General features: G+C 50.6%; 1 protein-coding gene across 2 annotated transcripts in view; it reads left to right on the top strand.

Moving 5' to 3' along the window:
• The window catches only part of LOC115643196 (dedicator of cytokinesis protein 2-like), a 243020-nt gene that overhangs the window by 123262 nt on the left and 106686 nt on the right, over positions 1-13072 (top strand). For both annotated transcript variants that reach the window (XM_030547063.1, XM_030547062.1), the window contains exons 7-8: positions 7582-7680; positions 9945-10039. In XM_030547063.1, the coding sequence (XP_030402923.1) occupies positions 7582-7680; positions 9945-10039 (194 nt within the window). The remainder of the gene's footprint in view (positions 1-7581; positions 7681-9944; positions 10040-13072) is intronic.

The following is a 13072-nucleotide window of genomic DNA, read 5'->3' as shown; positions in this document are numbered from 1 at the left end:
TTTACCTGCTTTAAACTCTCAGTAACTCTCACTTTCTTTTCTTAGCTAATAACCCTTCTGTTAGTTTGCTATAGAAGTGGCTGCCAGCATTGGCTTTAGTGTACGCTCTAGGCTGCCATCTGATCTGGGGTAAGTGACAGTCTCTCAGGGCTGGGAGTACCCTGATGTGTGATTTTTGGTATAAGTGACTATTATCACTTAGTGTGGGTTCTTTGGGTGGAAGAGAGACTGGGAGTCTGAGGGGACTGTCTGTGACTCCAGGGGAGGACTGGTACAGAGATCCAAGAGTTCCAGTTTGTCACTGGCTTGGTGAAATCTAATTACAGACCACACCACTGCCTGAGGGTGTCTGCCCTGTTTTTTGACAGTCTGCCCTGAGGTCGGCACTCACAATGGTGAGCCGCTCCAGACAGTGGGACACCGATACCCAGAGCAGCAGAGACATAGCGGTGATGAGTTCTTAGCCTAATGATGTACAACATTTGTAACCGGTAACAGGAAAATCAGCAGTACCAAAGACCACTGAGGCACCTACATGCCGAGGGAATCAAAGCGACTCACTCCCAGGTCAAGCACTCAGTACCAGCTGCATTGGTACCAAAGCTGCCCTCCACAGGGTCCTGCTTGATCCTCTGTTTGACACCATCGGTGCCGCAAGAATTTAGGTACCCTAAGGACCTGATAGCAACTTTGGAGTCAGAGTTTCCTGTTAATGAGTGCTGGGGGGTTGTCAGCATTCAGATTCTCTCAGTAACTGGCCCACCACTATCCTGGAATACCATGTTTGCCCTTGGCTGTCTTGCAAATGGAACAGCTATCTCCCCCTAGAAATATGTGGAAAAGCACTCTTCATACTCTTAAGTTACATCCACGTTTCCTTTGTCTATTCCAGGACACACAGCTCTCCATCTTAAACTGATGTACTACAGCAAGATAGATGCCAAAGGGCACCCACTTGGCAGGGACACACATGGCTGCCTCCCCCTGTGCCATTTGGGCCCCTCAGTAGCCTTGCTGTGACCGTTCTGCTGTCAACAATTTGCATAGAATCATGGAATATTAGGGTTGGAAGGGACCTCAGGAGGTATCTAGTCCAACCCCCTGCTCAAAGCAGGAACAATTCCCAGATTTTTACCCCAGTTCCCCGAATGGCCCCCTCAAGGATTTAACTCACAACCCTGGGTTTAGCAGGCCAATGCTCAAACCACTGAGTTATCCCTCCCCCAAGTCATTGCACCACCAGAGGGAACAGAGAAGGGCCCACTCACCTCAACCGCCTCTACCACCATCTATCTGAGAGAAAGAGCCCATGGAGGAGCAAGAGGTCAGGGCAGATAAGGAAATGACACCTCTTATTAATATTTCTTCCTCATCACCTGATAAAGCTGTGATGCCTCGGTTACCTTCTATGGCGGATGACTTTAGACAATTTCATGAACTGATGGGATGAATTGTTGATGCAATGCAGATTCCCTTAGAGAAGTTTCAGAAGTCCCACCATAAACTCCTAGATGTATTACATACTTCAGCATCGATGAAGATTGTCATTCTGGTCAATGAAGCTCTCAAGGAGCCTGCTAAAACTGTTTGGCAAACCCCAGCTACTGCACCACCTACACACAAGAGGGTGGATAAAAAGTATTACATCCCTGCCAGGGAAGTAGACATTTCTATTTTCCCACCCAGCTCCGAAGTCCTTGGTGTTGGAGGCTGTTAATGAGCAGGGCAGACAGCATAGCAAAGGACCAAAAGAGGTTCAGGTTCATGACATAGCAAAGGACCAAAAGAGATTCATGTTTGGCCAGGAGTGCCTGATGGTTTGCTAAAGTGTGGCTGAAGAGCCACACTTTAGTTCGGTAAAAGCAGCAAAAAGTCCTGTGGCACCTTATAGACTAACAGACGTTTTGGAGCATGAGCTTTCGTGGGTGAATACCCACTTCGTCAGATGCATAGGTCAGATGCATGCATCTGACGAAGTGGGTATTCACCCACGAAAGCTCATGCTCCAAAACGTGTTAGTCTATAAGGTGCCACAGGACTCTCTGCTGCTTTTACAGATCCAGACTAACACGGCTACCCCTCTGATACTTTAGTTCAGACTAGCAAACCATCAGGCACTCCTGGCCAAACATGATTATCTAAACAACAACAAATTTAATTCCTTTATTGAGCACCTGCTAGTGGAACATCATGACTGATTTAACGCAGTTATACAACAGGATTAGCTTCTGGCAAGATCATCACTCCAGGCCTCATTGGATGCTGCAAATATGGTCGCTCGATTGATATCCACTGCAGTGGTCAGGGTTGAGCATCTTGGCTGCAGCGGTCCTGCTTCCCAAGAGAAGTTCGAAGCCCTGTTGAAGACCTCCCCTTTGGTAGTCCCAAGCTCTTTGCAGACTCCATGGATACATTTCTCCACACACTAAAGGATTCGAGGGCCATGCTGCAATCTTTAGGGATTATAGTCCTGTAAATAAGATGAGATTTAGCAAGTCTCAAACGGCGCACAGAGCATGCCTTTGAATACCTTGTTAATTGAATTGTCTCGTTAGGCTGACCCCCGACTTGGTAAGGCAACTCCCATCTTTTCATGTACTACATATATATACCTACTACTATGTTTTCCACTCCATGCAGCTAACGAACTGGGTTCTAGCCCACGGAAGCTTATGCCCAAATAAATGTGTTAGTCTCTAAGGTGCCACAAGGACTCCTTGTTGTTTTTGCTGATACAGACTAACACGGCTGCCCCTCTGAGTTCTGATGGATTGTTCCAGCATGTCTACCACTCAGTCAGCAGAGGTTTACAGCTGCAACTTAATATCCCCCTCACTTCAGATGGCCCCTTTCAGGCTATGTGGGAGAGTATAACATTGGACAGTTGGGCTTTGGAAGCGGTAACATCTGGTTAAACTATCCATTTCCCCTCCCCCTCCCTCTTCAGGGCCCTTCTCATGATCAATTGCTGGCAGAAGAGATTGCCTTATTTCTGTGGTTTTGAGGCATGAACCAGTTCCTGTACAGCACAGGGGACAGGGATTGTATTAAAAGTACCTCCTGATTCCCAAGAAGTATGGAGGATAGAGACCAGTTTTAGACTTCAGGTCTCTAAACAGATATGTAAAACAGCAGAAATTTATGATGGTGACCCTTGCACCCATAATTCCCTTGTTAGAATTAGGAGATTGATTCGTGCCTGTCGACCTACAAGATGCATATTTTCATATCACTGTTCCTTCCTCACACAAGAGATGTCTTTGATTTCTAATCAACAAGCACTAGTAATACTGGGTGCTTCCTTTCGGCCTGTCTTCTGCCCCAAGAATGTGATCAAAGATTCTGGCAGTTTTTGATGCCCACCTACATTGTTTGGGGATAGTAGTTTTCCTGTATCTGGATGATTGGCTGATCAGAGCCTGTCATATCAGGGAGTGTTGGCAGTAGTAAAAATGACGTGTTCTCTGTTTGGCAGCCTGGGCCTCCAAAAGAATCTTGAAAAATCCATTTTGAGTCCAACACAGAGTCTGGACTACATAGGAGCTTCCCTGGATGGAGTGGCAGGCAGAGTGTACCTTCCTTGCAGGTAGATGGAAGGTACCTGTAGTTCCTCCTGAAGGAGATTCCTCCTGAATCTCATCTCAAAGATTCAGGGTCGTTCTCAAGTAACAGTAAGAGATTGTCTTCAACCGCGTGCAGCAAACGGCGGAACCTCCAGGCTAGGAATATGACGTGGAAGGCTCAGGAGTTTAGTTACCATTTGTAATTTAGAGAGAAATGTCTGTTGAGGTCACCTGTCAGGTTGTTCTGAATACCTAGGAGGAATGAAGCTGAGATGACTATCTGGTTGGCTGTGTGTCACTTCAGCAGAGAGAGATGGGGAACGTACTGCTCCCTGGTGGATGACGTACTGCATGCATGCCACATTGTCTGTCATTATCTTTGTTGACTTGGACCTGGTCAGTGGTAGAATGTGTAAGCAAGCATTTTTGACAGCTCCCAGTTCCAGAACATTGATGGGAAGAAGCTGCTCCTGTAGTGACCATTTGCCCTGAACCTTATGAGATCCCAAATGTGCCCCCAACCCAGACCTGAAGCGTCCGACTTTATGACTCTGGTAGGGGGATTCTGGAAGAACGGAACACATTGCACATGTTTTTGTTGGATCTTCTACCACTTGAATGATTGTATAACCCACTGGGGAATGACGGTAACCTGGCCTTGACTGTGATTTCTTGGTTTATAAACAGTTTGCAGCCATCCCTGTAGACCTCAAAAGACATTGCCTGGTGCATTATACTACAAAGATGGAAGCTGTGAGAGCAATACAGCAGTGCCCGGACAATCCAGGAAGTTTTTGGAAAGTGTAGGGGACAATTTCCTGGTGCAAGTGCTGGAGGAACCAGCTAGGGTGACCAGACATCCCAATAAAATAGGGACTGTCCCGATTTTTAGGTGTTTGTCCTGCGTCCCAATCGATGTTCGGTCGGGACACAATTTATCCCGATATTTCGCTCTCCTGGTTTTTGTTTTGTTTTGTTTTGTTCCACCAGTGGGACTCTGCATATTCTCCCCCCTCCTCTCTCTTTCTGCCAGCGAGACTCTGGGACTCCGATTTTGTTGGTTTTTTTTTTTTTTTTTAACTCCACCGGAGGGACTGCCCCCCCCCCGCCCATGTGTCCTGATATTTTCTTCATCCCATCTGGTCACCCTAGAACCAGCTAGGGGCAGAGCTGTTCTTGACCTGATGCTCACAAACAGGGAAGAATTAGTAGGGGAAGCAAAAGTGGATGGGAACCTGGGAGGCAGTGCCATGAGATGGTCAAGTTCAGGATCCTGACACAAGGAAGAAATGAGAGCAGCAGAATACAGACCCTGGACTTCAGAAAAGCAGACTTTGACTCCCTCAGGGAGCTGATGAGCAGGATCCCCTGGGAGAATAACATGAGGGGGAAAAGAGTCCAGGAGAGCTGGCTGTATTTTAAAGAATCCTTATTGAGGTTGCAGGAAAAAAACATCCCGATGTGTAGAAAGAACATTTAAATATGGCAGGCCACCAGCTTGGCTTAACAGTGAAATCCTTGCTGATCTTAAAAACAAAAAAGAAGCTTACAAAAAGTGGAAGATTGGACAAATGACCAGGGAGGAGTATAAAAATATTGCTCAGGCATGCAGGAGTGAAATCAGGAAGGCCAAATCATACTTGGAGTTGCAGCTAGCAAGAGATGTGAAGGGTAACAAGAAGGGTTTCTTCAGGTATGTTAGCAACAAGAAGAAAGTCAAGGAGACTATGGGCCACTTACTGAATGAGGGAGGCAACCTAATGACAGAGGATGTGGAAAAAGCTAATGTACTCAATGCTTTTTTTGCCTCTGTCTTCACAAACAAGGTCAGCTCCCAGACTGCTGCACTGGGCAGCAGAGTATGGGGAGAAGGTGACCAGCCCTCTGTGGAGAAAGAAGGGGTTCAGGACTATTTAGAAAAGCTGGACGAGCACAAGTCCATGGGGCTAGATGCGCTGCATCCGAGGGTGCTAAAGGAGTTGGCAGATGTGATTGCAGAGCCATTGGCCATTATCTTTGAAAACTCATGGCTATTGGGGGAGGTCCCGGATGGCTGGAAAAAGGGTAATGTAGTGCCCATCTTTAAAAAAGGGAAGGAGGAGGAGCCGGGGAACTACAGGCCAGTCAGCCTCACCTCAGTCCCTGGAAAAATCATGGAGCAAGTCCTCAAGGAATCAGTTCAGAAGCACTTAGAGGAGAGGAAAGTGATCAGGAATAGTCAGCATGGATTCACCAAAGACAAGTCATGACTGACTAACCTAACTGCCTTCTATGAGGAGATAACTGGCTCTGTGGATGAGGGGAACGCAGTGGATGTGCTATTCCTTGACTTTAGCAAAGCTTTTGATACGGTCTCCCCCAGTATTCTTGCCAGCAAGTTAAAGAAGTATGGGCTGGATGAATGGACTATAAGGTGGATAGAAAGCTGGCTAGATCGTCAGGCTCAATGGATAGTGATCAACGGCTCGATGCCTAGTTGGCAGCCGGTTTCAAGTGGAGTGCCCTAGGAGTTGGTCCTAGGGCCAGTTTTGTTCAATGTCTTTATCAATGATCTGGATGATGGCATTTATTGCACCTTCAGCCAGTTTGCAGATGACACTAAACTGGGAAGAGTGGTAGATACGCTGGAGGGTAGGGATAGGATACAGAAGGACCTAAACAAATTGGAGGATTGGGCCAAAAGAAACCTGATGAGGTTCAACAAGGACAAGTGCAGAGTCCTGCACTTAGGACAGAAGAATCCCATACACTGCTACAGACTAGGGACCAAGTGGCTAGGCAGCAGTTCTGCAGGAAAGGACGTAGGGGGTTACAGTGGACAGGAAGCTGGATATGAGTCAAGTGAGCCCTTGTTGCCAAGAATGCTAACGGCATTTTGGGCTGTATAAGTAGGGGCATTGCCAGCAGATCGAGGGATATGATCATTCCCCTCTATTCGACATTGGGGAGGCCTCATCTGGAGTACTGTGTCCAGTTTTGGGCCCCACACTACAAGAAGGATGTGGCAACAAAAATGATTAGGGGGCTGGGGCACATGGCTTATGAGGAGAGGCTGAGGGAACTGAGATTGTTTAGTCAGCAGAAGAGAAGAGTGAGGTGGGATTTGATAGCAGCCTTCAGCTACCTGAAGGGGGGTTCCAAAGAGGATGAAGCTCGGCTGTTCTCAGTGGTACCAGATGACAGAACAAGGAGTAATGATTTCAAGTTGCAGTGGGGGAGGTTTAGGTTGGATATTAGGAAACACTATTTCACTAGGAGGGTGGTGAAGCACTGGAATGGGTTCCCTAGGGAGATGGCGGAATCTCCTTCCTTAGAGGTTTTTAAGGTCAGGCTTGACAAAGCCCTGGCTGGGATGATTTCGCTGGGGATTGGTCTTGCTTCCTAACTGTCAGGGTGGTTAAGCACCGGAATAAATTGCCTAGGCAGGTTGTGGAATCCCCATCATTGGAGGTTTTTAAGAGCAGGGTTGGACAAACACCTGTCAGGGATGGTCTAGATCAGGGGTAGGCAACCTATGGCACACGTACCAAATGAGACACGCAAGGTGATTTTCAGTGGCCCTCACAATGCCCAGGTCCTGGACACCTGTCCAGTAGGCTCTGCATTTTAATTTAATTTTAAATGAAGCTTCTTTAACATTTTAAAAACCTTATTTACTTTACATACAACAATAGTTTAGTTATATATTCTAGACTTCTAGAAAGAGACCTTCTAATAACGTTAAAATGTATGACTGGCACACAAAACCTTGAATTAGAGTGAATAAATGAAGACTCGGCACACCACTTCTGAAAGGTTGCCGACCCCTGATCTAGATAATACCTAGTCCTGCTATAAGTGCAGGGGACCGGACTAGATGACCTCTCGAGGTCCCTTCCAGTCCTACGATTCTATGGGTGGGCTGAGGCCGTGGGTCAGGCCAAGAGACCCCAGTGAGTAATCGCTCGATTCGCTGCACCCCAAGGCCTGGGTCACTCAGCATCTGTCCTGTTGACTCCCCGGGTCTGTCTCTCCTCAGAGTCACTACGTGGCCTGCATGGCAGCCATCCTGAACCAGATGGATGAGGCCCATTACAGCTCCTACATCCAGGCCTTCTCAGCCCGGACCGACCTGGTGGTGAGTCGCCCGCTCAGCCTGTGCTCTCCAGGGCCCAGTCTGGCAGCTCTTGGGGCTGTCGCTCGTCGTGGTGCTGGCGTATCACCCTCCCCCAGGTCAGACAGCCCCTGCCCCCATCCTGTCCCAGACACTCCCCAGCTGCTCCGCATCCCTTCTGCATGGCCCAGGCCGGTCCCTTCCCATGGGCAGCGGGCAGGGGTTTCCCACACCCAGCCGAGCAGTGCCCAACTGGCAGGCCGCGCCCAAGCACTGGCCAGGCTCACTGGCTGTGATGCCTCGCCTTGGTGCATCTATGGGAGGGTGCCGCCTAGGGCCCGGGGTAAGGGGGCGAAAGCCAGCAGCTCCCAGAGCGTCACCAACTGGCATCAACTCGGGCATTAGCTCCAGGAGCAGCTCTGCAGCGGAGGGGATGGGATGGGGTGAGGGGCTGCGGAGTCAAGGTGGGAGCAGGATTGAAGGGAGGAGACTGCGACAGACACCCCAGGGAGAAAGGGGGGCTTAGGGGCTGGTGTCAGGTGGGTCAGTAGGGGCGGGACATGGGCCTGGCCAGACCCGAGCCTGAGTCACAAAGCTGAATAGTTGGGGGTGGGGGCGGGGGCTGGTGCTTTTCTGTGCTCGCCTCCCTCCTCGATAGTGCCCCCCAGTGCCAGCCCCCCCAGACGTTGCTAGGAGATGGTGGCGGAGTTCGGGGTCCTGTGGGGTGGGATCTGTAGGCTGCGCAGGAGTAAGAGGCTTGGCGGTTGCAGTGCTGTTCCCCAACCTACCACCAGCCCCTCCCCCACAGCACCCCAGAGCCAGCTCCTCAGTACCCCATCCCCTACGGCACCCCACCTCCAGCTCCTCAGCCCCCCCTTGGCACCCCACCTCCAGCTCCTCAGCACCCCCTTCTCCATGGCACCCCAGAACCAGCTTCTCGGCACCCCTTCCCCCACAGCACCCCAGAACCAGGTCCTCGGCTCCCCCTCCCTCACAGCACCCTCACTGCCAGCTCCTCAGAACCCCCCCCCACAGTACTCCACCTCCAGATCCTCAGTATCCCCTCCCCCACAGCACCCCATCTCCAACTCCTCAGCACCCCTCCCCCACGGCACCCTAGAACCAGCTTCTTGTCACTCCTTCCCGCACAGCACCTCAGAACCAGCTCCTCGGCACCTCCTCCCTCATGGCACCCCCACTGCCAGCTCCTCAGAACCCCTCCCCCACAGTACCCCACTTCCAGATCCTTAGTACCCCTCCCCCACAGCACCCCAGAGCCAGCTCCTCAGCACTTCCTCCCTCACAGCACCACACCTCTAGCTCCTTGGCCCCCCCTCCCCCATGGCACCCCATCTCCAGCTCCTCAGAACCCCTCCCCCACAGTACCCCACTTCCAGATCCTTAGTACCCCTCCCCCACAGCACCCCAGAGCCAGCTCCTCAGCACTTCCTCCCTCACAGTACCACACCTCTAGCTCCTTGGTCCCCCCTCCCCCATGGCACCCCATCTCCAACTCCTCAGCACCCCCTCCCCACGGCATCCCAGAGCGAGGTCCTCAAAAACCTTCCCCCACGGCACCCCCACTGCCAGCTCTGTGTCCTTGGCATCCCCCAGCCCGAGCGCCTCTGCTGCTGTTCTCCATGGGCAGAGGGAAGAGACCTGCCCACCCGCCCCTTGCTGCCTCTGAGGGACCAAGTGGGCCAAGCTTGTACCCAGTGTAGGAGGGCGGGGGGGATGCTGTGCCCTTTCCACCCCCACCCCTTGTGGTGCCCTGCCAAGGGGGCAGCTGGCCTGATCCTGTGCTGCTGGCTGGGGAGGGCTGAGCTGAGCTCATTGCCTGGCAGCCCCAAAACCAGGAGGCATGTCTGCGTCCCTGCCTCCAGACAGCGGGTGAGGAGGGCCAGTGTCCCCTGAGCCTGGGCCAGTCTCTTGCCCTTGGGCTCACACTGTGGCCCTGGGAGTGAGCCAGGAGCCAGTGCCACCAGACTCAGAGGCCGTGGTGGTGACGCCAGCTAGAGACAGGCTGGTGCATGGGGGAGGAGCTGGCGCAGCCCGGTCCCAGGCCAGGGAGGAGACACTTTGCTCTTTGGGCCCTATGAGAGCCCTGAAGAGATGGGCAAACCCTTCCTTCACCAGCCGGGTGCCCCATCCTCTCGCCTCTTCCCCAGCCCGTCAGCCTCACCTCCATCCTCAGCCAGCTCGCCCTGCCCGGGCTGGGCACCCTCGCCCCCAGGGCACACAGGCGACTGCAGCACCCTGGGTCCTAACAGGGCCTCCTTGCTTGGCAGGACTTTCTCATGGAGACCTTCATCCTGTTCAAGGACCTGATCGGCAAGACGGTGTATCCCTCTGACTGGATGGTGATGAACATGGTGCAGAACCGGTGAGCAGGCCCGGCCCCAGGGCTGGGCTGGTGGGAAGGAATGTGCGGCTACTGGACCTGGCTGTGGGGCTCCTCTCCCACAAGCGCCCAGAGCTGGGGAGAAGCGTGAGCTGTCCAGGGCACATGCCCCGGCAGCCAGGCCAGGGGGATCTCCCAGCTCCAGCTCAGGGGTGGCAGGGGGAAGGTGCTGGGCGGTGAGACGCGCTGGGGGCTGTGTGGGTTAGGGAGGCACCGATGGCCGTGGGTGTTTGTGGGAGGTGGGGCACCAAGGAGATGTTTAGCCAGGAGCTGGGCTGGGGGTGTCATGGCAATGAAGTAAAAATCTTAAATGAATCCACGTTTCATAGAATCTCTGTGGATAGTGATTTCATGCTCTAATAAGAATATGACATTAGGGATCTATTATCGATCACCTGACCAGGACAGTGATAGTCATGGTTAAATGCTAAGGGAAATTAGAGAGGCTATCAAAAAAAAAGAACTCAAGAATAGTGGGGGATTTCAGTTATCCCCATATTGACTGGGTACATGTCACCTCAGGATGAAATGCAGAGATAAAATTTCTCGATACTTTAAATGACTGCTTCATGGAGCAGCTGGTACAGGAACCCACAAGGGGAGAGGCAACTCTAGATTTAATCCTGAGTGAAGCGCAGGAGCTGGTCCAAGAGGTAACTATAACAGGACTGCTTGGAAATAGTGACCATAATATAACAACATTTAACATTCTTGTGGTGGGAAGAATGTCTCAACGGCCCAACACTGTGGCACTTAATTTCAGAAAGGGGAACTGTGCAAAAATGAGGAGGTTAGTTAAACAGAAATTAAAAGGTACAGTGACTAAAGTGAAATCCCTGCAAGCTGCATGGGCGCTTTTTAAAGGTACCATAATAGAGGCCCAACTTCAATATATGCCCCAAATTAAAAAACACAGTAAAAGAATTTAAAAAAGAGCCACTGTGGCTTAACAACCATGTAAAAGAAGCAGTGAGAGAGAAAAAGGCATCTTTTAAAGTCAAATCCTAGTGAGGTAAATAGAAAGGAGCGTAAACACTGCCAAATTAAGTGCAAGAGTGTAATAAGAAAAGCCAGAGAGGAGTTTGAAGAACGGCTAGCCAAAAACTCCAAAGGTAATATGTTTTTCAAGTACATCAGAAGCAGGAAGCCTGCTACACAACCAGTGGGGCCCCTTGATGATCGAGATACATAAAGCGCTTAAAGACGATAAAGTCATTGCAGAGAAACTAAATGGATTCTTTGCTTCAGTCTTCACGGCTGAGGATGTTAGGGAGATTCCCAAACCTGAGCTGGCTTTTGTAGGTGACAAATCTGAGGAATTGTCACAGATTGAAGTATCACTGGAAGAGGTTTTGGAATTAATTGATAAACTCAACATTAACAAGTCAATATTTAAAAAGGGCTCTAGAGGTGATCCCGGCAATTACAGACCGGTAAGTCTAACGTCAGTACCGGGCAAATTAGTCGAAACAACAGTTAAGAATAAAATTGTCAGACACATAGAAGAAGATAAACTGTTGAGCAATAGTCAACATGTTTTCTGTAAAGGGAAATTGTGTCTTACTAATCTATTAGAGTTCTTTGAAGGGGTCAGACAACATGTGGACAAGGGGGATCTGGTGGACATAGGGTACGTCCACACTACAAGATTATTCCTATTTTACAGAAACTGGTTTTTTAAAACAGATTGTATAAAGTCGAGTGCACGCAGCCACACTAAGCACATTAATTCGGCGGTGTGTGTCCATGTATCGACGCTAGTGTTGATTTCTGGAGCGTTGCACTGTGGGTAGCGATCCTGTAGCTATCACATAGTTCCCGCAGTCTCCCCCACCCCTTGGAATTCTGGGTTGAGATGGGGCAAAAAATATTGTCGCGGGTGGTTCTGGGTACAGCCTCATCCCTCCCTCTGTGAAAGCAGCAGACAACCATTTTGCGCCTTTTTTCCTGGGTGAACTGTGCAAACGCCATAGCACAGCAAGCATGGAACCTGCTCAGCTCAAGACAGCAATCATGGACGTTGTAAACACCTCGCTCATTCTCATGCAGTCTGGGCTGAACCAGGACCTGCAAAACCAGGCGAGGAGGCGGCGGCTATGGCAGCGCGGCGACGTGAGTGATGAGGACATGGACACAGAATTCTCTCAAACCGCGGGCCCCTGCGCTTTGGAGATCCTGCTGGTAATGGGGCAGGTTCTAGCCATTGAATGCCGATTTTGGGTCCATGAAACAAGCAGAGACTGATGGGACCGCATAGTTTTGCAGGTTTGGGACAATTCCCAGTGGCTGCAAAACTTTCACATGCGTAAGGGCACTTTCATGGAGCTTTGTGACTTGCTTTCCCCTGCCCTGAAACGCCAGAATACCAAGATGAGAGCAGCCCTCACAGTTGAGAAGCGAGTGGCAATAGTCCTCTGGAAGCCTGCAACGCCAGACAGATACCGGTCAGTCGGGAATCAATTTGGAGTGGGAAAATCTACTGTGGGGGCTGCTGTGATGCAAGTAGCCAAAGCAATCATTAAGCTGCTGCTACGACAGTTTGTGACTCTAGGAAACGTGCAGGTCATAGTGGATGGCTTTGCTGCAATGGGATTTACTAACTGTGGTGGGTGATAGATGGAACCCATATCCCTATCTTGGCAGCGGAGCACCAGGGCACCCAGTACGTAAACCACAAGGGGTACTTTTCAATGGTGCTGCAAGCACTGGTGGATCACAAGAAACGTTTCACCAACATCCACGTGGAATGGCTGGGAAGGGTTCATGACACTCGCGTCTTCAGGAACACTACTCTGTTTAAACGGCTCCAGCAAGGGAATTACTTCCCAGACCAGAAAATAACAGTTGGGGATGTTGAAATGCCTGTAGTTATCCTGGGGGACCCAGTCTCCCCCTTGATGCCATGGCTCATGAAGCCATATGCAGGCAGCCTGGACAGTGGTCAGGAGTTGTTCAACTACAGGCTGAGCAAGTGCAGGATGGTGGTAGAATGTGCATTTGGCCGTTTAAAGGCGC

Source organism: Gopherus evgoodei, unplaced genomic scaffold (genome assembly GCF_007399415.2).
Source record: "Gopherus evgoodei ecotype Sinaloan lineage unplaced genomic scaffold, rGopEvg1_v1.p scaffold_52_arrow_ctg1, whole genome shotgun sequence".
NCBI lineage: Eukaryota > Metazoa > Chordata > Testudines > Testudinidae > Gopherus > Gopherus evgoodei.
This window is presented reverse-complemented; position numbering and strand designations above follow the sequence as displayed.